This window comes from Mizuhopecten yessoensis, unplaced genomic scaffold (genome assembly GCF_002113885.1).
Source record: "Mizuhopecten yessoensis strain PY_sf001 unplaced genomic scaffold, ASM211388v2 scaffold1689, whole genome shotgun sequence".
In the NCBI taxonomy this organism is placed as follows: Eukaryota; Metazoa; Mollusca; class Bivalvia; order Pectinida; family Pectinidae; genus Mizuhopecten; species Mizuhopecten yessoensis.
This window is the reverse complement of record NW_018404172.1, coordinates 454,488-476,361: the sequence shown is the minus strand read 5'-3', so window position 1 is coordinate 476,361 and position 21,874 is coordinate 454,488. Positions and strand designations below refer to the sequence as shown.

General features: G+C 34.5%; 2 protein-coding genes across 6 annotated transcripts in view; one reads left to right on the top strand and one right to left on the bottom strand.

The window, feature by feature from the left end:
* Positions 1–11,035, bottom strand: part of LOC110466712 (trithorax group protein osa-like) — a 99,246-nt gene extending 88,211 nt beyond the window's left edge. For both annotated transcript variants that reach the window (XM_021523421.1, XM_021523437.1), the window contains exon 1: positions 10,942–11,035. The gene's annotated coding sequence lies outside the window, so the exon portion shown is untranslated. The remainder of the gene's footprint in view (positions 1–10,941) is intronic.
* Positions 11,036–12,071: 1,036 nt separating this feature from the next.
* LOC110466692 (sorting nexin-14-like) overlaps positions 12,072–21,874 on the top strand; it is a 40,250-nt gene continuing 30,447 nt past the window's right edge. For all 4 annotated transcript variants that reach the window (XM_021523409.1, XM_021523399.1, XM_021523390.1 and 1 more), the window contains exons 1-12: positions 12,072–12,302; positions 13,171–13,239; positions 13,532–13,583; positions 14,464–14,546; positions 14,973–15,051; positions 15,505–15,548; positions 17,403–17,490; positions 18,428–18,512; positions 18,917–19,073; positions 19,807–19,882; positions 21,123–21,167; positions 21,622–21,702. In XM_021523409.1, coding sequence (XP_021379084.1) covers positions 12,205–12,302; positions 13,171–13,239; positions 13,532–13,583; positions 14,464–14,546; positions 14,973–15,051; positions 15,505–15,548; positions 17,403–17,490; positions 18,428–18,512; positions 18,917–19,073; positions 19,807–19,882; positions 21,123–21,167; positions 21,622–21,702 — 957 coding nt within the window. In that variant the 5' untranslated portion in view covers positions 12,072–12,204. The remainder of the gene's footprint in view (positions 12,303–13,170; positions 13,240–13,531; positions 13,584–14,463; positions 14,547–14,972; positions 15,052–15,504; positions 15,549–17,402; positions 17,491–18,427; positions 18,513–18,916; positions 19,074–19,806; positions 19,883–21,122; positions 21,168–21,621; positions 21,703–21,874) is intronic.

Genomic DNA, 21,874 nt, shown 5'->3' with positions numbered 1-21,874 from the left:
AATTGAGGCCTGAATCCGAGTCAAGTCAGGTAAATTGTCCATGATTTAATATATAGCCAGCAAGGTATGAAATAGGGGAACAGCTAATTGATCATACAGGTACCACAGGTAATAAACACACAGGTAGGCTTTTGAAGTAACTTAGTCATGAAAGGCCATTGTGTGCAGCCCGTTTCAGCAGTCCTGACCTTCTATAGTGATCAGAAGCTGGCTGCTTCTCTTTCCCTATACAATCAGTTCTCCCTACCACTTTGTTCATCCAAGCTTTGGATGGCAGCTTCTACAACGTATCTACAGTATTTCACCTTTGTGGTAAAATCACTTTAAACAGGCCCAGGTATGAAAATATATAAAATTAAAAACTCTTCCTGATAATACTTCAGACAAGGGAAGACAAGATAAAACTGGCTTAATCTCCTATATTGAAAATTATAAATCAAGTTACAACATTTTCAAAGGTTAAAATATATACAATTTTATTCAATAACTTGGAACAAATTGCATTCTATTCATAAAATGTAAATTAGCACTGAAAATAATCATCACATCTTAGCCCCATGTTTAAGCAAGCTGTACCTGATATACAAGTCTCCTTTATGTAAGAATGCTACTTTCTATCAATACAATTAATAATTTCTTCATATTCACCATACATATAGATTTAGATGCAAGGTCTTAAAATTTAAAAAAACAATGTTACTGCAGAAATAATATATGAGACATATTAAGCTGGGATGTTTTTGAATAAGCAGATTTGAATCATAAGCCGAGATGTTTTTGAATGAGCAGATTTGAATCATAAGCCGAGATATTTTTGAATGAGCAGATTTGAATCAGTCAGGTTATAATTTATTTTAACTTCAAACAAGAGCAAAACCTGAAGTAAAATAACTCTTTTAAGAAAGTATTAGGGAAGAGCCAATACAGTGGTTTCTGATCGTGAAGAAGCCCTATGAAGGGGTGAAACTTGTCGACGCTTCTAATAAACTACAAGAACTACATGATCATTTGCCTGTTGTGATTGAATCTTCGACTCTTGTTAAAATTTTAAAATCAACAACTCAAATTGGAAAGTACCACTACATGTACACATTGTGATTATGAAAACTACCCAGATTTCGAGGAGAACAGTCAAACACTAAATGAGGAGATTTCCCATTTGGCTTTCTACAAAAAAGGGCAATAACTCTTTCAAAAACCATCCAATCAATTTCTTCACAACTTCATGCCAAAACAAATACTACCAAGTTTTTGAAGATCTGTCAAAAAATAATGAGAATGTCTCCAGGCACATTTTTTTATGAAGAGACAAGTTGATAATTCCAGAACATGTCCCATTATAAAACGAGTAGTTAACAGTAAACTGATACACATGTTTATAATATTTACCAGGTAGCTGTTTTCATATATGAGTATCGTAGATATCCTTGAATGTGTTGTATAACAGTTTAATGTGTATGATGGATGTGCAATGAACTTAGCCCACAGTTGTGTCATGTCAGTATGTCTAGCACATAAATAATGCAGTTTCAGGTGTCGTCAGGGATAATGTATAACGCTATCAGTATATCATTTTAATGTCTAAGTCACTGTCTTCTTATCAAAACCCTAGTATGTCAAACAAGGTTGAAAAGGTAAAATAAATCTATAGCTTATCACTTTAGGTCATCACGACCTTCAAATCTTATTGCATACAGCACATTTTAGTTGCCCTAGATGGCATTGAAAACACATTATACGAATCTACAGATAAGAAGTAATAATATGATGGTTTCATAAAGAATATTTTTTCATTCATTTTGAATATTCATTTTCAAGGAAATTTATTGATATTAAAATGCATATATATCTAGATTTTACAAGCAGGAATTTTAATTTATGACTCATCTTTAACTTGTCTGGGACTTAAAATACCTATGTAAGTTACATGTTCTTGCATGTGAAACTCAATGATTAAAGTAAAAGATGATTTTAGTTAAATGAAATAATGTAAAGCTGTCTTTTGGCAAATACAAATGGTGGAATACAATTATAAGAAATAATTAAATACCCAGTAAGCATTATTTTGAATCAAATATTGACAAATAATATTAAGAGATTCAAAAGTGCAGAAAAGTTACTCAAGAAAAAAGAAACTAAATTGTTCAAAGTACCTGATAATGATACATCCATGTTTTACATTCACAACTACATTCTGTAGTAAGATTGTCTGTATCATTACACCAGGTACTGAATCATCTGTACAATTTCAAGCTTAGTAAGCAATCAGCTAATGCATATTCTTGAATTTCAAATGTTGTGCATTTACTAAATTTTTCATTAGTTTTTAAACAACTCCTTAATTTTTCTAATTTCAAGGCTAACAAACTTCAAATGACAAAAAAAGGAAAATCATACAGAAATTGATTTCCTCAGTTTTTGTGTTTCCTATTAGCAGATCACACTTGGCAAGAATAAATGACAGGAAACAAGCAGAATTGTTTTCAGATCACTGAATACGTTCTAGTGGCCATAAACCAAAGACACAGTTTTCATTGTCTCAAATTCAACATTTCATGGCTTTTTAGAAAAAGAAAATACTTTCACTGCCATCAACCATCATTATGATAAATTCATTAAAGGATAGATGTCTGACAGCAGTACTGCATGAAAAGGTATTCTGCTCATTTTCCAGGTGGAAAAGTGATCAAACTCTGATATAAATGATAACATCGCCACCATGATGCAGGTGAGAGTCGGAGCAATCCAATCAGTCCATCTCTTTCTCGTCTATTGTGCCATTAGAATTTGTTCTATTCTATCTCAAGCAGTGATATGAATATCACTGTAGTCAGCTGTGTCTCTACTTCTGTTTAACTTTCTTAAATTCCATTTCTTTTGTAGAAGGTCTTTGTTCGATTTATTTTTGGTGGTAAAATTTTCCAAAACTTGTAACTCTATAGACTGTAAACAACTCTTTTATCATTCTCTACTACATGTATATAAACACAATACCGTACATTGTGACGTCAACATATTCCTATACAAATAACATGCATTATTACTTTTGTCTCTTTGAAAGCTAATGCTGCACATACCAGTATAATAAAACACTAATGTCAGCATGAAAATGTTGGATAATATACAAATCTTTCTAGTAAAGTAGGGATCCTTTGGCTATTATTATTTATTTCAACAAATTGGGAAATCGTAACAGTTATGAATATTTAAACAATTTAATTTTGCTCATGGCAAAAAATCCATTCAACAACATTATAATAATACAATGGTAAAAGATAAGAACTTTTGTAGAAATTTACCCTAAATTCAACAAATCTGGATCGTATCTTTGCCTATATCTACACAGAGCAATAAACTCCAAATCTAAGTTATGCTGTCACTACCTTATCGTCAGATCTATTCAATAGTTGGAACACAAGGATCCAAGAACTGTCGGCAAGATATTTATATACTATACATCCTTACCTTATTATGTCTATTTTAAGTAGCAGAGAACCAAAAACTTGGACCCGATTCCAAAAATAATCTGATACCTAAGTTTTCAACATGGGGAGCATAAATCAAGTGGCAGTGCCTTGCAGGCAGGTTATTACACAAACAAATAAACTGCTTGATGATGATATCACAGGCCACTAGTGTAGCTGTACCCAACACATGCCCATTGCATGTAACACACAAAACCCATTACAACAGACGGGTTGGAGCGCCCAGACCCGCCTTGGATACAGTTCAGTTAGATTACGAACCACATCCGTACAACATTTCTACCATTTGTTGGATTCTGTCTCTACTGTAATTCCTTAAAAACTTGAGCCAAAATATGTTTTTTCATACACGGTTGTTTTTAACATGCTATTTTTCAAGTTAGAACCAGGAAGTATTTGGATTAATTATAAACAGTTAGTCAAGTTACGATTGGTAACTAACCAGGCTGAGAAACAAGCTGTGACTGTATATATATTTGGTAGCTATCACCTTTGTACATATATATATGCTTGCTTAGATTATCTGTTAGAAGGATCAGTAAGACAAAAAATATTATGATATTTTGGATAAAGACAATAACGTGTGTAAAAACAAACAGACCACCCTGAGTTTAGCAGGGAAAGACATGTTAAAGGCCAACTACATATACTAGCTATGTCCTATCAGCAGGGGGTGATACAAGATTATTAAAAGCCAACTGTTGATCCCTATGTCTAATCAACAGCTACTTAAAACAGGACGTGAAAAAGGACTCCTGAGTCAACTGTTCACTCTATGTCCTAATGACAGCTTATTACATCAAATGACACAAGGTCAGGGTCAACTGTTCACCTCTATGTCCTAATGGCAGCTAATTACATCAAATGACACAAGGTCAGGGTCAACTGTTCACCTCTATGTCCTAATGACGGCTAATTACATCAAATGACACAAGGTCAGGGTCAACTGTTCACCTCTATGTCCTAATGGCAGCTAATTACATCAAATGACACAAGGTCAGGGTCAATTGTAGACCTCTATGTCCTAATGACAGCTAATTACATCAAATGACACAAGGTCAGGGTCAACTGTTCACCTCTATGTCCTAATGACAGCTAATTACATCAAATGACACAAGGTCAGGGTCAACTGTTCACCTCTATGTCCTAATGACAGCTAATTACATCAAATGACACAAGGTCAGGGTCAACTGTTCACCTCTATGTCCTAATGGCAGCTAATTACATCAAATGACACAAGGTCAGGGTCAATTGTAGACCTCTATGTCCTAATGACAGCTAATTACATCAAATGACACAAGGTCAGGGTCAACTGTTCACCTCTATGTCCTAATGACAGCTAATTACATCAAATGACACAAGGTCAGGGTCAACTGTTCACCTCTATGTCCTAATGACAGCTAATTACATCAAATGACACAAGGTCAGGGTCAACTGTTCACCTCTATGTCCTAATGACAGCTAATTACATCAAATGACACAAGGTCAGGGTCAACTGTTCACCTCTATGTCCTAATGACAGCTAATTACATCAAATGAAACAAGGTCAGGGTCAACTGTTCACCTCTATGTCCTAATGACAGCTAATTACATCAAATGAAACAAGGTCAGGGTCAACTGTTCACCTCTATGTCCTAATGACAGCTAATTACATCAAATGAAACAAGGTCAGGGTCAACTGTTCACCTCTATGTCCTAATGACAGCTAATTACATCAAATGAAACAAGGTCAGGGTCAACTGTTCACCCTTATGTCCTAATGACAGCTAATTACATCAAATGAAACAAGGTCAGGGTCAACTGTTCACCTCTATGTCCTAATGACAGCTAATTACATCAAATGAAACAAGGTCAGGGTCAACTGTTCACTCTATGTCCTAATGACAGCTAATTACATCAAATGACACAAGGTCAGGGTCAACTGTTCACTCTATGTCCTAATGACAGCTAATTACATCAAATGACACAAGGTCAGTGTCACCTGTTCACCTCTATGTCCTAATGACAGCTAATTACATCAAATGAAACAAGGTCAGGGTCAACTGTTCACTCTTTGTCCTAATGACAGTTAATTACATCAAATGACACAAGGTCAGGGTCAACTGTTCACTCTATGTCCTAATGACAGCTAATTACATCAAATGATACAAGGTCAGGGTCAACTGTTCACTCTATGTCATAATGACAGCTGATTACATCAAATGAAACAAGGTCAGGGTCAACTGTTCACCTCTATGTCCTAATGACAGCTAATTACATCAAATGACACAAGGTCAGGGTCAATTGTAGCCCTCTTTGTCCTAATGACAGCTAATATAACATGAAATGACACAAGGATACAACTCATTAGACTTGTACGATAAAAGCGTCAAGTTCATATTTTAATAAACATGGTAAACTATTGGGGGAAAAAGTCAGAAGCAAGCAAGTCCATCATTGCTATGTTGTGTCAATTGTAGTAGGGTAAATGCCAATCTGTGAATTTCAAATGTTAAATCAAAATTAAATAGCATTGAAGAAATTTTGATATTTCTCACACCAAAAATGCCATGCAACTCATTTAACCAACGAACACTTAAAAAGCAACAAGATTTTAAAAGATTTTGAATATCACATCTCAGGAGGCATGTTTGGAAACATTGATGATGATAAAATTGAATATAAAATATCAAAATATTCTTGGTGATCTAAAATAGGACAAAATTGGTGATGGAGTCCTAGAAGGTGCTCGTTTTAGTGAAAATTCTGCCAATTTGCCATTAGATTTGATTTTAAATCTCTGTGGGATTGGATCTCCTTTTACTGTCTGTGACAACTCAACGGATTCTATCACACATAACTCATTCTTTTACTTTCACATCTCGTAAAGACACATCAGTTTCAAGGCCAAAATGATTATGAAATGATTCCAAGGCAGAGAACACCCACTAAGGGACAGACAGCTTAGGGCTCACTAACAAATCTACTGCTCTTCAGCTAATCCATTCACTACACTTCTCTTTAAATCTCAATTTTATCTGGAGGTTTCAAGGATGGTTGCCTTGGATTTTTTTGAAATTCAATGTGATACCATCGGTTCCTGCCATCCAGTGATTTCTAATTCTTGAAGAAAATGATCACACAACGTACATTTAAATTTATATAACATCTTGAATTTACATATAGTTTCAACTTTAAACTCCTTACATGATTACATTTTAGCTTTAGATCAGTCATTACATAATTTAGCTAAATATTCTTCACTGCGAGATATAGTGAATCGTTTTTTTTTTTATTGATAATCACATAATGTGTAGCATCTAATTTCTACTTAATATGGTTGCGAAAATAAATGAGGTATTAAAATGTACATTCAATATTTTTATTCTAGATGGTGATAATTGCTTGCAGCAAGCTATAATATCTAAAATATTCTATGTTGTGACGGTTTACATACATGCACATAACATTGATCAGTGTCTTTGCAATCATCTTGGTTCTTGATGAAAATCAATATCTGCTACAACTTAATCAACTTCACATGGATATCAGATAGTACCTATATGTGTCGAGATTATTTTTCAAGAGATATTTGAACTTAATTTTGACAAAGCTCCTTTTGTATCTAAACCACTGTATAAGACAAAAACCTGTACACCACAAAAACAGGTTAAATTGTTGAAGATGTCAAACTGTTAAGTTCTATAACCAATTAATATGAAACCTGTGTAATTTAGCATATATTTTCAGACTCTAAGAGTTTGTTTTATCAAAGTATGTTGTAAAGTTAAGTGTACAGGTTCACAAAAAATTGTCCATCATTCCCTTGATTAGATACATACATGTACATATGATTTACATGTGCACCATTTCCAAGACATGTGTACTGGCAATACAGACAGATGGACAAGGAACCTCCCTATATAAGCTAGAGCAGTGTCATGGAGTACTTTAGCGCAGACAGGAGTAAATAAGTACTTGATGGCACGATACTCATCTTACTCACCGTTCCAGTATGATTCCTACCAGTCTACCATTGTTTCCCTTTAAAGGATAACTAACACAGGTCTTTGTATTTCCTTACCTGTGGGATCCACTTCGGCTTTTTAAACCGCAGAGATCTATAACTGTGATCAATAGTAAAAATGGCAGGTCCGTTGGGAACTTATCATAACCGCTAATTCTTTGCTATCTGATCTACACAAAGTTTTGTTTTTTCATCGTCGTTATTTCATTTTTTAAATCTCTTCCTTGAAATGGTTGCAAAATGTAAATAAATTTCTCTAGGTGGTTTTAAGATACAGACAATACCTGTGAGTTATGCATTACTTATAACTACAGTGCACAAAGCAATGTTACACCGATATTTCAAACAGGTATACAATTATATTATAACCCATCACTTAAATGCTACCGGCACAAAAGCATTTACCATACAATAATAAAATGAACCCTGGGTTTGATCCATCAAGACTGAAAACTTATTACTAATACTCTGTTTATAGATCTCAATAAAGGGAAGATTAAAACATAAGCATAGGACACATCATCATTTACCAAATGTGTTTTTTCGTTTTTGTTCTGTTGTTTATTTTAAAATCTGTATTGTAGTCATATATATTCAATTTATTATAATTGAAAATGAGTTGCATAGGCCATTTGATATGAATAAGTTGATCATTACATCACTGCTTACCAAACAGAATATTCCAGAGTGATATATCTTAATATAATTCAAAATATATGCCATGCAAAGCATGCCATTAATTTCCATAAAAGCAAATGAATTTATCTTTAAAATAAAACATGACTAAAACAGTATTATTTTCATTTTTCAAAAAACATTCAACTTGGGGGTAAAAATTGGTTAAATGATTATTTAGATCCGACTTTAATTAGCTTTTCTACATGTATATAGTATGAATTTAGGGCAATTAATTGTTTATTCATTTAATTTTTGAAGCAATGCAATTTAGTTTTTGAAGATATATACTAGGGCGGCAGCAATATATAGGCATGGCGATACCATATATATATATATTACAATATTGTGGTCATGATACAAGAAGTATCATGATACATTATAGTAACTGTAGAAGTATCATGATACATTATAGTAACTGTAGAAGTATCATGATCCATTATAGTAACTGTAGAAGTATCACGATACATTATAGTAACTGTAGAAGTATCACGATACATTATAGTAACTGTAGAAGTATCCTGATACATTATAGTAACTGTAGAAGTATCATGATCCATTATAGTAACTGTAGAAGTATCACGATACATTATAGTAACTGTAGAAGTATCACGATACATTATAGTAACTGTAGAAGTATCGTGATACATTATAGTAACTGTAGAAGTATCTTGATACATTATAGTAACTGTAGAAGCAGTTTTTTTTTTGTTACAGGGATTTGCTCTCAAATTCCAGGATGTTCCCCGACTGTTACCTAAATCTTAGAACAAACTGTATAATTCCTTTATGAATTGGGAAAATAAAGCATTATTTATATTGAAATTGGGGATATAATCTTCAGTTTTTGGTAATTTTGGGAAAATAAGGCTCTTTTTAGCGAAACAGTCTGTATTCGGCAGTAAACTGAACAAAAACTTCCAATGGCAATATTACAACTGCAGGAAAAAGATTTGGTCCAAAATGGGCTTAACTTTAAAGTGTCATACAATTCACATATTTTTACGTGTATGCTAAGCTGGAGGTGTCACTCGCCATGTTGAAACGGATTTGAGTAGACTAATTTCATAAACGACAAAATCTGGAAAATATCGTAGGTGTATTGTGACCTCCGAAATATTGTGTATCGTACCATATTCAAAATATTGCAATATATCATCGCACGATATATCATTTCTGCCCTAATAAATACAAGAAATATCTTAATCAACTTTTGCACTTGGGATCACTATCTTTTCTTTCCTATTTATCAGTATATTTTGTTTTCGCAGGTGTCTCTCCAAGCACCTCTAGTTAGCAGTCAGAAGACTGGTTGGGAGTGTCATATGGTTACATGCCATGACCATACAGTCAGATAGCACTTTAACGTGGATCAACATTTTTCATATATCTTTGTCCGTCTACTTGACCAGGTTCTGTCAAAATATGATGGTTATTGCTCAAATTTGGTGAATTAACGTAAGGGCGATTTCAAGTTAAAAAACAACATATATTGCTTTTCTGCTATGTACATGGCAAAAAAGGCATTTTACCCAACAATTAGAATTAAGATGTGGACACTTACTTCATTATTTTTTTGGTATACCAAAGTTACATGTGCTTACATATATGGGTGTATGTATGAAAGGTCTGTTATATATCTTTTGTCATTAATAATATATCATACAAATTATTGATATTGGCAATAATTCAAAGAACAAATCCATTTTCCATAGCTGGAATCCATAGATCTTGTGTTCAGACTTCATTACCAGGACCAACTTCTGGTATTGGACTATCATTGCAAAAATGGACGATAATCTAGTGTTTTCATTAATATAACTAATATCAATTGCTATCTCAAAAAGCATGGAGCAAAAAACAGCATATATATTTGACTATTTAAACAGTTTCAATGTTTAACTCCTGTAATAGGTTTATTATCTATGATAATGGTCTTATCTCCTTTTAGCTCCCAAAATTTCCCCTGAACAGTGCATTATGTGTCAATCTCGATATATATTTGATGTATTTCCTAATTGCATATAACATTAGTATTAGTAAAAACACAGTTTACTTGCAAAGACCAGGACTATGATTAGAATGTTAGACTTTATCATGTTATTGTAAGTAGTTATGATATTGTGTTTTCATTATAATTGTATTCAGTTTAAAAAGGAACACGTTAAAATTCCAGGGAAAAGGATGGCACAAAGCATTTTAGGAACAAGCATGACCCAAGCTTGATGTGTACTAGTATGGACCGGTACTCAACACCGAGTATATAACAGTGTTTTTACTATATTTAGACAGCGAAAGTCCCAATAGTAAAGTGTATCGAGATTGTTAAACATTACAAACACTAAGGCAATAGAAAACAGGTCTAAAGAACACCAATAGTTTGTTTTGTTTAGGTCAGTACGTCCGCATTCCAATCACATTCCCTCCTATCCCCGTGGCGAGCCCCTATGTATTTCCCCAATACACACCGAAATGTATGCACTGATTTCCCTTCGTAGACCTTTCTCTACATTAATTCCTCATATCGTAGCATGAATTGAAGTCCTATAATCATTACGAAAGTTTATATTACCGCCAGACGCGAAGTTTTCACGCACTTAAATTTACTTAGTAGATGTCGCTTACTTCTTCATAATGAACAAGCATGAAGCATTGGAGGGACCGGGTCAACACGATCGGATACGCTTGAGGGTCCCATAAAAAGTATGCCATTGGCTTGAAAAAGACTATGTGTAATAACATCTTTAAAAACAAGTATTATTTATATATACAAACCTTCATTGTTCATATCATGCCGCATTTCACGTGGAACAGTTAATATTCATGGTTTCAATATCCAAACACAATATATGTTGACCTCCATATTGGAATATAGTTTACAATCACGTGATTAAAATAGATCGATTTGATTGGATTTGTCTGGAAATCGAATTTCGCGCAAAAACAGAGGTGATAGGCTAGTCAAACAAAACTATATTGACATTAAATATGTTAAAATAATTATTAAATGGGATAAAGGCAGTGATATTTGATATACAAAAGAATAGTTTATCTTGGGCAATCGTTTATAAAAATAGAATCTTAGTAAAAACTTTTGAAATGTTAATCTGTTAACGTTAGACTTGTTGGTTTAACAAATGTATTCAGAGTTGTATGGGCTTTAAATTTAGATTATAAATATCTCTAATATCACAAAGACAAATAAAATATGCAAAGTTTCGAAACTGTTTTTTATATAAGAACCTCTTGAAGTTTCTGATTCACCCTTTTTTTAAAGTTATTTTTCATTTAATATTTGGAAAAGGTTTCCCACTTATCTTACTTACAGATTTTGTAAATGTTTTATATATCTCCAGTAGGAAATAGAAAAAAAACTGGAAAAGATAAATATGCATCAGATATCTATCTTTTTTTTATATATATTTTCACGATGATTAAGTGAAAAAATTAATGTCCTTTTCACTAGCTTCAATGAGGCTCGTATCCATTTCAGTAAAACTTACATACTGTCCTATAAATGCAATTAACATATAACATATTTACAATATCAAATGACATGTATTCTGATGTTCGCAGTATCAGATTGGAATTCGTTAAAAGTAAGACACGAAACTAACAAACATTGGAGGGGAAGTAACCCAATGATATAACGTTAGTGGTATTTACTTGAAAATCCTCACTAAGTTTTTGTTTCCTGGCATTGACTTTTCTGCATAGCGACTGTCCTACGTAGGCCTCGAGAGCCGGCGACCCAGTGGTGGAGGGCTAGTGTGTTATTTCGAGCAATTCAGTTTTATAGTTTATATATATATTATCTATTTGATTTAAACATCAGTTGTGTTGAACCAAATTTTAGGGATGAAATTCTCCTGACACCTAAAATCTGTGTCAAACGTTCAAAAGAGTCCGTCAAAGCCTGTCACTTCCTGTTTACCTCCTCTCGGATACCATTATATTACTATTTTCATGAAATAATGTAGTATTTGCTGAATTGTGGATGGCGATTCACATTTTGAAGTAGTCATTCACGATTTCGAGATGATTCCCTGGTACATTGTCAAGTACTATCTGCATAAACACTCCAAATTTTGCTCTTGTTTAGCAGTGTTACTGCTGTTCACAGTATGCTTTTATAGGTAATTGATCATATTGACAAAATTAAAAAACATTTACCGAGATAATCATTGGATATGATTCTACCAAGCGGTTTGTGAATTATGGAAATAATTGATTCATTTACTCAAACTGATATTTGGAGATCTTGTGATCAGGGATAATCTGAAATTTAATCTATAACTATGTGTTTCTAGATCTGCATTTGTTCAATATAGTTTATAGTTTGCAGGTGAGTGTGTGTGTGTGGGGGGTGGGGGGGGGGGGCACTTGTTTGGGAATCAAATTTTAATCCTATACGTTTCGAACCTTTTGCAGGTTGTATTACCCTAAATGCAGATCTTCCACGCTAATATACTGTATATATGTTTTTAAAGTTAGAAATTAATAACGTGTTAATATTTGAAATGATTTAATATGATACATAATTTACAGAGGCCTTTAATGTTAGCCTCTATATCCATATCAGACTATTATCTAAAGTAAATGAAAAAAGAAATGATGAGCAATGCAACAACACCACTGAATCCAGTACAAAATGTAATGTTTGATTTACATCCTACATGTATTATCTAAAGTGATTATTTATATCAACTCACACTCAAATGTTAAGGTTCTGCTTCAACAAGTCCCCTGAAAGATGTTATAGTTACCCTAAATTACAACACCCTGATACGTTATATGTAGAATCCCCATTTAAAAAGCAGAACTTTTTTTTAAGAAATTTGAATATAATGAACTTGTAAATGAACTATTAAAATGTATATGGTGCATAGCAAAGTTGATGAAGTCAATAATATAAATAAGATAAAATTAGTCATTAATCAGCTGATATATGCTTCAATCACAATATGAAGATTTCATATTTACAAAGTTTTATGTTTGTTTCAGTTATCTACAGCTATTCCTGGTAGTATGGTCTTTCTTGTTAGGTATAGCTGGGGCGTACAGCTTCATCAGGTAATTATCTGTATTTTATGTGCAATTAATTGGTTTTAAAGTAGTAATTTGGTGAAGTGTTGTATAACATTCTACAATTTTGTCTGGTCTACATGAATCAGTGCCTAGTCTTTAACTTTTAGCATTTGCTTGTTGACAATATATATTAAGTACAGACTGCCTTATAAAGATTGCCCATATTAATATATGTGACTAACTGCAGTTTAAAATATACAAAATTAAAGTGTATACACTTTATTTTACAGATATTTTAACAGTGAACTATTGTTAATTGACACTTGTTTATTTGCAGCTCCGACTCAACTTTACCAAATCTTCTGTTCATGTTCAAGAGAAACAAAAAAGTAAGAAAACTTTACTAAAAGAAAAAGAGAATGTCATAAGGATATTAGAATATTATTTTGTAATTCTTGTACAGTGAAATGATATAAGGGAATGTTACTCACTTTTTAGAATATTTTTAATATGTACAGTGTTTTTGTTAGCTAAATTTTACAACAGCCTGTTCCTTTATGAATTGGGAAAATAAAGCATTATTTGTATTCAATTTGGGGATATTCTCAGTTTTGTTCATTTTGGGTCAGTAACACACTTTTAAGCTAGGGGAAACAGCCTGTATTAGGCAGTAAAATTGAGCAAAAAAATCACTGATGTACCTCTTATTTCAATGTACCAGTACCTAGATTTATTCAAAAAGCTGTACACAATTCATTTTGCTGGATTTCTTGGTACTCATTTAATGAATGTGAACTCTGTCCATATGAATATACAATGTAAATCATCAATGTGCTTGATTTACACATGTTTATACATGTAGCAAGTAGGAGTGTCTAAGTTTTTGAAAGCTGGTGTGTTAGTAGGTGCAGATTCAACTTCATGTGTCAATGGAAACTTGTGTTGGGTTTCTTAACAGGGTCTTAAGATAATTATATAGATATTGTTAATTTTGAAGTAATCCTTTTTGAATCTAGCTATATACTCTCCATCAATTTTAGTGTTTAATGCTTATAGTTTGTGTATGTCAAATAAAAGAAAGAGCAGTAGAGAGATTGTTTTGGGAAATTACCACTTTAAAGACATTTTTTTTTATTACAAGAATTTAGGTGGATCAACCCATTTTCATGATTAACACAACATGGTTGTTCCAGTTACAATAATCCAGTGATTAATATCTATAAATATCATGTAGACTGTATAGACTGTATAAACATTGCCTGTTTACAGGAGGGTAACATAGGAGATGATGAACTCACGTTAATGAAAACTATGTGTACTGTGTGTGGTCAGAGGAAGTGTCCGAGACATAGGTAAGAGAACAACATGGACACAGGGCCATATATGGATTGACCTTCATTTTGACAGCAAATATGATAGTATGAACGTAGTTGGCAACAGACATATTCTATGGTGCGCGTTATGAGGAGTACTACCTTGTATATTGCAAATATTGATATAATGCATCATATGTGAAATTTATAAAATTATCTGTTTGATATTGAATAAAATTTAATGAAAATTCATTTTTTTATGTGAAAAAAAATTGGCAAACATTTTTTTTCTCTCCAAATGTTGCATCCAGTTTTTATAGACCCTTTCACTTTACCTACAAAATGTGTAGGTCAACATTTAAAAAGGAGATGGCATTGTCATCGAACTGTATATGTTATTTACCTACCAAGAAAAAGAAACAAATATGTACAATCACAACATCTTTATATTTGTAATTTCTATAGACCAGAACTTAACATTCTCGCTTTCCAACCGTGGACCAATCTCGAGTTACGAGGGAAGGTGGACGAAGCTGTGGAAGAGGTAAGTTTAGGAGCAGGAGGTGGAGAAGAAGAGAGATATTGGAAAAGGAAAAGGAATATGCTTGGAGGTGAAATATGTTGGTAGTGGAATTTAAATTACATATTAAATATCCAATACACACTCACACATCCAGCTTCAGCCAGTGTCCTTGTGTGTTATGATTGAAGATTAATAGAATCTTTTCATATGTAGGGGGGGGGGGGGGGGGGGGGGGCAAGACAGAAACAACCCAACCCACAGGATAAGATTCTTCAAATGTCCAACCTGATGCTGTACTGAGGGCTTGACATTTGGAACCTTATGAGGGATGAGGTTTCCTGTTTTGCCACCAAAGTGGAGAACGATCATATTCCTCCCAGCCTTAAAATAAAAATAAAAGCCAGACTTTACTACACCTGTCATTTTTACACCTATCAGTGATTAATTATTGAATTGTTTACCTTTTGTTTACAGTTCCTGTCGATAGTTTTAAAAGAATATGTGTATACATGGTACAGGTATGTATGATTTTTATTGAAAAGTCTTTCTATCTATTCATCTGTGTGGAGATTGTCCTGCGCCATTCTTCTATCTATTTATCAGTGTAGAGATTGTCCCGCTCTATTCTTCTGTCTATTTATCAGTGTGGAGATGGTTCCGCTCCATTCTTCTGTCTATTTATCAGTGTAGAGATTGTCCCGCTCCAGTCTTCTGTCTATTTATCTGTGTGGAGATTGTCCCGCTCCATTCTTCTGTCTATTTATCAGTGTGGAGATGGTCCCGCTCCATTCTTCTGTCTATTTATCAGTGTAGAGATTGTCCCGCTCCATTCTTCTGTCTATTTATCAGTGTAGAGATTGTCCCTCTCCATTCTTCTGTCTATTTATCAGTGTAGAGATTGTCCCGCTCCATTCTTCTGTCTATTTATCAGTGTAGAGATTGTCCCGCTCCATTCTTCTGTCTATTTATCAGTGTAGAGATTGTCCCGCTCCATTCTTCTGTCTATTTATCAGTGTAGAGATTGTCCCGCTCCATTCTTCTGTCTATTTATCAGTGTAGAGATTGTCCCGCTCCATTCTTCTGTCTATTTATCAGTGTAGAGATTGTCCCGCTCCATTCTTCTGTCTATTTATCAGTGTAGAGATTGTCCCGCTCCATTCTTCTGTCTATTTATCAGTGTAGAGATTGTCCCGCTCCATTCTTCTGTCTATTTATCAGTGTAGAGATTGTCCCGCTCCATTCTTCTGTCTATTTATCAGTGTAGAGATTGTCCCGCTCCATTCTTCTGTCTATTTATCAGTGTAGAGATTGTCCCGCTCCATTCTTCTGTCTATTTATCAGTGTAGAGATTGTCCCGCTCCATTCTTCTGTCTATTTATCAGTGTAGAGATTGTCCCGCTCCATTCTTCTGTCTATTTATCAGTGTAGAGATTGTCCCGCTCCATTCTTCTGTCTATTTATCAGTGTAGAGATTGTCCCGCTCCATTCTTCTGTCTATTTATCAGTGTAGAGATTGTCCCGCTCCATTCTTCTGTCTATTTATCAGTGTAGAGATTGTCCCGCTCCATTCTTCTGTCTATTTATCCGTGTAGAGATTGTCCCGCTCCAGTCTTCTGTCTATTTATCAGTGTAGAGATTGTCCTGCTCCATTCTTCTGTCTATTTATCTGTGTAGAGATTGTCCCGCTCCATTCTTCTGTCTATTTATCTGTGTGGAGATTGTCCCGCTCCATTCTTCTGTCTATTTATCAGTGTAGACATTGTCCTGCTCCATTCTTCTGTCTATTTATCCGTGTAGAGATTGTCACGCTCCAGTCTTCTGTCTATTTATCAGTGTAGAGATTGTCCCACTCCATTCTTCTGTCTATTTATCAGTGTAGAGATTGTCCCTCTCCATTCTTCTGTCTATTTATCAGTGTAGAGATTGTCCCCCTCCATTCTTCCTGTAAGTGATCAGTATTCTAATACTGATATACAATACATGTAATTGTTACTGTTTACCAGAAATTTTGATGTAGTTAGATAATAAAACTTAAATAAAATTTTAACAGGTTTGAAAAAACCTAATATAATATTACTATTGATAGTGATATTTATTCAATTTCCTGGTTTCGAAGATTTCATTCAAATTAATTATATTTTCTCACATCTTTTAGGTTATTGACAGTACCATTTATTATTATAATTCTACTAATTATATAAATATACAGTTTAACTCAGTTTATTTGTTTTGTTTTGATGAGAAATTTGATGTGTAAAAGTTGGCTCAATTTCTGTATATTTTCTCTTTCTTTTTAATTTTCATACTGTTTAAGTTTAAAGCTTGTAAATGTACTTCTTCTTAATAACATCTATTGTTGCTGTGTTGAACAGAGATGTGAGTGCAGATGAAGGTTTTGTGGATGAACTGAGAACAAATTTACGTTTTCTGGTATCTGTGTTCCTAAGGCGAGCTAAAAAAGTAGGTATCCAACAGATAACATTTTTGCAAAAAAGTGTAGAAAATGTGATATTCTTTCCTAGGCTCAATGGATTAAGGATCCATTTCAGTCTTAAAATTTAATGTTTATCAAGTTAATGAAGTTTTGCAGATTAATCTGGACAATTTGATATAACTTGGGGTGATTTTACTTTGATGCTTCCTAATGTATAGCCTGACACAATCTACATCACAAGTATATAGTTATAAACACGTGAAGTAACAAAGATAACATTCAGTCTACAATCAGACAAATGAAGATGGGGAGGATCAGGTCAACCAACCTTTTTATTTTGTACACCGGGACACCAATTGTACACCGGGACACCCATTGTACACCGGGACACCCATTGTACACCGGGACACCCATTGTACACCGGGACACCCATTGTACACCGGGACACCCATTGTACATCGGGACACCCATTGTACAACGGGACACCCATTGTACATCGGGACACCCATTGTACACCGGGACACCCATTGAAATATTCCACTTCATCGGTAAAGCTCATATTTACTATTGTTAACTTCACCCTTCACAGTGGTCATATGATGTTAGTAATTTATGGATAGTCGTTTTTGTGATTTATTTGTTTTCATCACTGAGGGCAAAAGCTCAACTGCAACATCCGTTTCTCAGCATACCATGTTACACCTTTATATAGGGTACCCAAGCTAAAGATACCAGAGGTGTGAAACTCGTATATCTTCATCTAAAGACACCAGAGCTGGAGCCAAGCCCACATTGCCACTAACATGGTTTATCGGGCTGTTTTAGGAAATAGACCCAAGTTCCAAATCAGGATATATCGTCCATAAAACTAGAAAAAATCTGTAGTAGTTTTTAGGTCCAGTTGATTTTGTTGTATGTTTTGCTTTATATAATTTTATATTGTGACTGATTGTGTGTTTTCAGATTGATATTCCACAGTTAGTGAGTGAAAAACTTGTAAAGGCCGGCCTCCAGCACCTCCACGTTTATCTCCAGGCCAAGAAATCAGGTACTCACTGGTTACTGGATGTAGGGTTAGACCATAATGACATTAACCTGTGTGTATCATGTACCAAAAAGAGACACAAGACAGAGTTTTGACTGGGCAGTCAATAAATGTATTGAATACACCATTGGATGTAAAGAGGTGTAATTTGTACTCTGATGATATGAAGGAATGTTGAGCTAAAATTAAAAAAAACTGGTTATGAATAACCATGGATTTTCAAGCACTGTAGAGTACCAAGTAGACACAACATATCCTCTTTTATAATTACAATTTTTGTGATTACAATTGAAGAAAGAAAAGAAGAAAAAAATGTTAATACCCAAAAGTGCAATTCACTTGAAATACAATATGTTTAATATGATAGGTCAATACATCTGTAAGAATGTCATTGGTTTTCTTTACAGCACCTCCAGGTACTGACCTTCAGCAGTTGACCTTGGACTACCTAGGACCCCATCTTCACTGTGCCATGCAGAGCCGTAAGGCAGAGCTGGAATATCTCAGGAGAATGGTCGAAGCCATATTCCCATTCATTTTGAATCCCCAAGGTCTTAAGTCCAAGTAAGTCCTAACACTTTGTATCCCAAAGGTCTCAAGTCCAAGTTAGTCCTAACACACATTGGTGAAGACCATATTGCCTTTCAGTTTGTATCCCGAAGGTCTGAAGTCCAAGTAAGTCCTAACACACATTGGTGAAGGCCATATTGCCATTCAGTTTGTATCACGCAGGTATTAAGTCCAAGTTAGTCCTAACACACATTGGTGAAGGCCATATTGCCATTCAGTTTGTATCCCTAAGGTCTTAAGTCCAAGTAAGTCTTAACACACATTGGTGAAGGCCATATTGCCATTCAGTTTGTATCCCTAAGGTCTTAAGCCCCAGTAAGTCCTAACACACACATTGGTGAAGGCCATATTGCCATTCATCCTAAAATTTCCATGTTCTTAAGTACAAGTAAGTTTCTACACACAATTTTGCAGTGGAGGTCATAATCCCATTCCTCTGACTTGAATCTTTAGGCCTGGCTAGGTCAGCTGTTTGAGTTTGATATGCTAAGAGAGATGTTGAACCCTATCATCAACTATCCCATGGACAGGATCAGATCCTCATGTTGAGATGGTCATTTAAACCTATTTCAACTGTAACCAATGCTAAAAATTCCAAGTTGAAACTCATGAATATTGAATAGAAACAAATCACAATGAAAGAAATCTTGAAATTTTAATGTAAGAGCATATTCTTTATTCAGATTATCAGATTAAATGATCTGGTGTTTTTTTCTACTTTTCATAGATGTACGTGTTCCTTGGCCAGGGAAATATTGTCTGGATCTATCCTACTGCCAGCACTGGATGCAATAGCTAATCCTGTAAGTCTGATAACACCAGGGTCTCTGTTCCTGATCCTGTAAGTCTGATAACACCAGAGTCTCTGTTCCTGATGTCAATGCTGTAAGTCTGATAACACCAGAGTCTCTGTTCCTGATCCTGTAAGTCTGATAACACCAGGGTCTCTGTTCCTGATGTTAATCCTGTAAGTCTGATAACACCAGGGTCTCTGTTCCTGATGTCAATCCTGTAACTCTGATAACACTAGGGTCTCTGTTCCTGATGTCAATACTGTAAGTCTGAAAACACCAGTCTCTGTTCCTGATGTCAATCCTGTAAGTCTGATAACACCAGAGTCTCTGTACCTGATGTCAATCCTGTAAGTCTGATAACACCAAGGTCTCTGTTCCTGATGTCAATCCTGTAACTCTGATAACACCAGGGTCTCTGTTCCTGATGTCAATCCTGTAAGTCTGATAACACCAAGGTCTTTGTTCCTGTTGTCAATCCTGTAAGTCTGTTTACACCAGGGTCTCTGTTCCTGATGTCAATCCTGTAAGTCTGATAACACCAGAGTCTCTGTTCCTGATGTCAATCCTGTAAGTCTGATAACACCAGGGTCTATGTTCCAGTAAGTCTGATAACACCAGGGTCTCTGTTCCAGTAAGTCTGATAACACCAGGGTCTCTGTTCCAGTAAGACTGATAACACCAGGGTCTCTGTTCCTGTAAGTTTGATAACACCAGGGTCTCAGTTCCAGTAAGACTGATAACACCAGGGTCTCTGTTCCTGTAAGTCTGATAACACCAGGGTCTCTGTTCCTGATGTCAAAACAACCAGTGAAACCACTAGATAATTTTTCCGAGAGAAAACGACATTTTTTTTATCCCCTTTGACAAAAGAATATGATAAATAGAAAAAAATATTATTTCTATAACTTTTAGATAACTCTAACACAAGGTCTGTTCCATTATTTTTCTGGCAATTTAACATTTTCGTATCTGTACGATAAGGACACTCTCACCTAACTTTCTGTGACGTTTTCTCACTTTTCTGTCAGTTCTAAGGTCATGTAAATTCCACACCCAGTTGTGTTTGAGATGAAGATTTTTGTATTACATTGTATAGCCAAGTCATTTGGTCGTTCTGTATTAAGACATACTTTAACTGTTATAAACACATAGTTTATAAAAATCCACTACTGTTACTCCATATATTTAATGTGAGGGTGTAGAGAAGGCTATTACAATGTTTTGTACTTAATGTTTTCTTTATTTACAGGATATGGTGAATAATATACTCTTGATATTTTTGGACGACACACCAGTAAGTATAGCCCTTTCCTCATGTCCTCCTTGTCACTCGACGTTTATCTCCAGTATACCAGGACTTCCTGTAGTACAAGACTTTTATCTCCAGTATACCAGGACTTCCTGTAGTACAAGAAGCGTTTCCTTTACTAGTTTTGAAATATGTGTACTTTTTCATGTTTGTACACAGATAAATGTACATACTTTGTAAAATATTTATAATAATTGCTGATCACAATGAAATGGTAATGAGGTCCAAAAGCCTTACTGTACTTTCAGAGGCATTCAACTTTGTTCCTGAAGTTACTGATATTTAAAGGAAGGACATTCATAAATCAGAAGTTTGAAAGCAAAATCTTGGAAAACATTGAATGCACTGATGTTTTAAAGTATACATATTTTGTTTGTTTTTTGTTTGTCATGAATATTGATGATTATTTCAATTTGATAATCTGATGCTACCCCCTCAGCCACCTTCCGCCACTGAACCACCCTCTCCTATGGTGAACTTCCTGGAGAAGTATAGTCGTACATCTGTCACGAGTAATTCAGTAAGTAAAGTGTTACGTTCATAGAGAGCTGTTATTCTCAAAATTTGGGGCATGATACCCATGTCTGTCCCATCCTGTTGTGATACATTGTCACAGCTCTGCAGAGTTCATTTTTAAATAGATTTATATCAAATTGTATACAGAGGTCAATTATAAGAGAGCCTTGGATGAG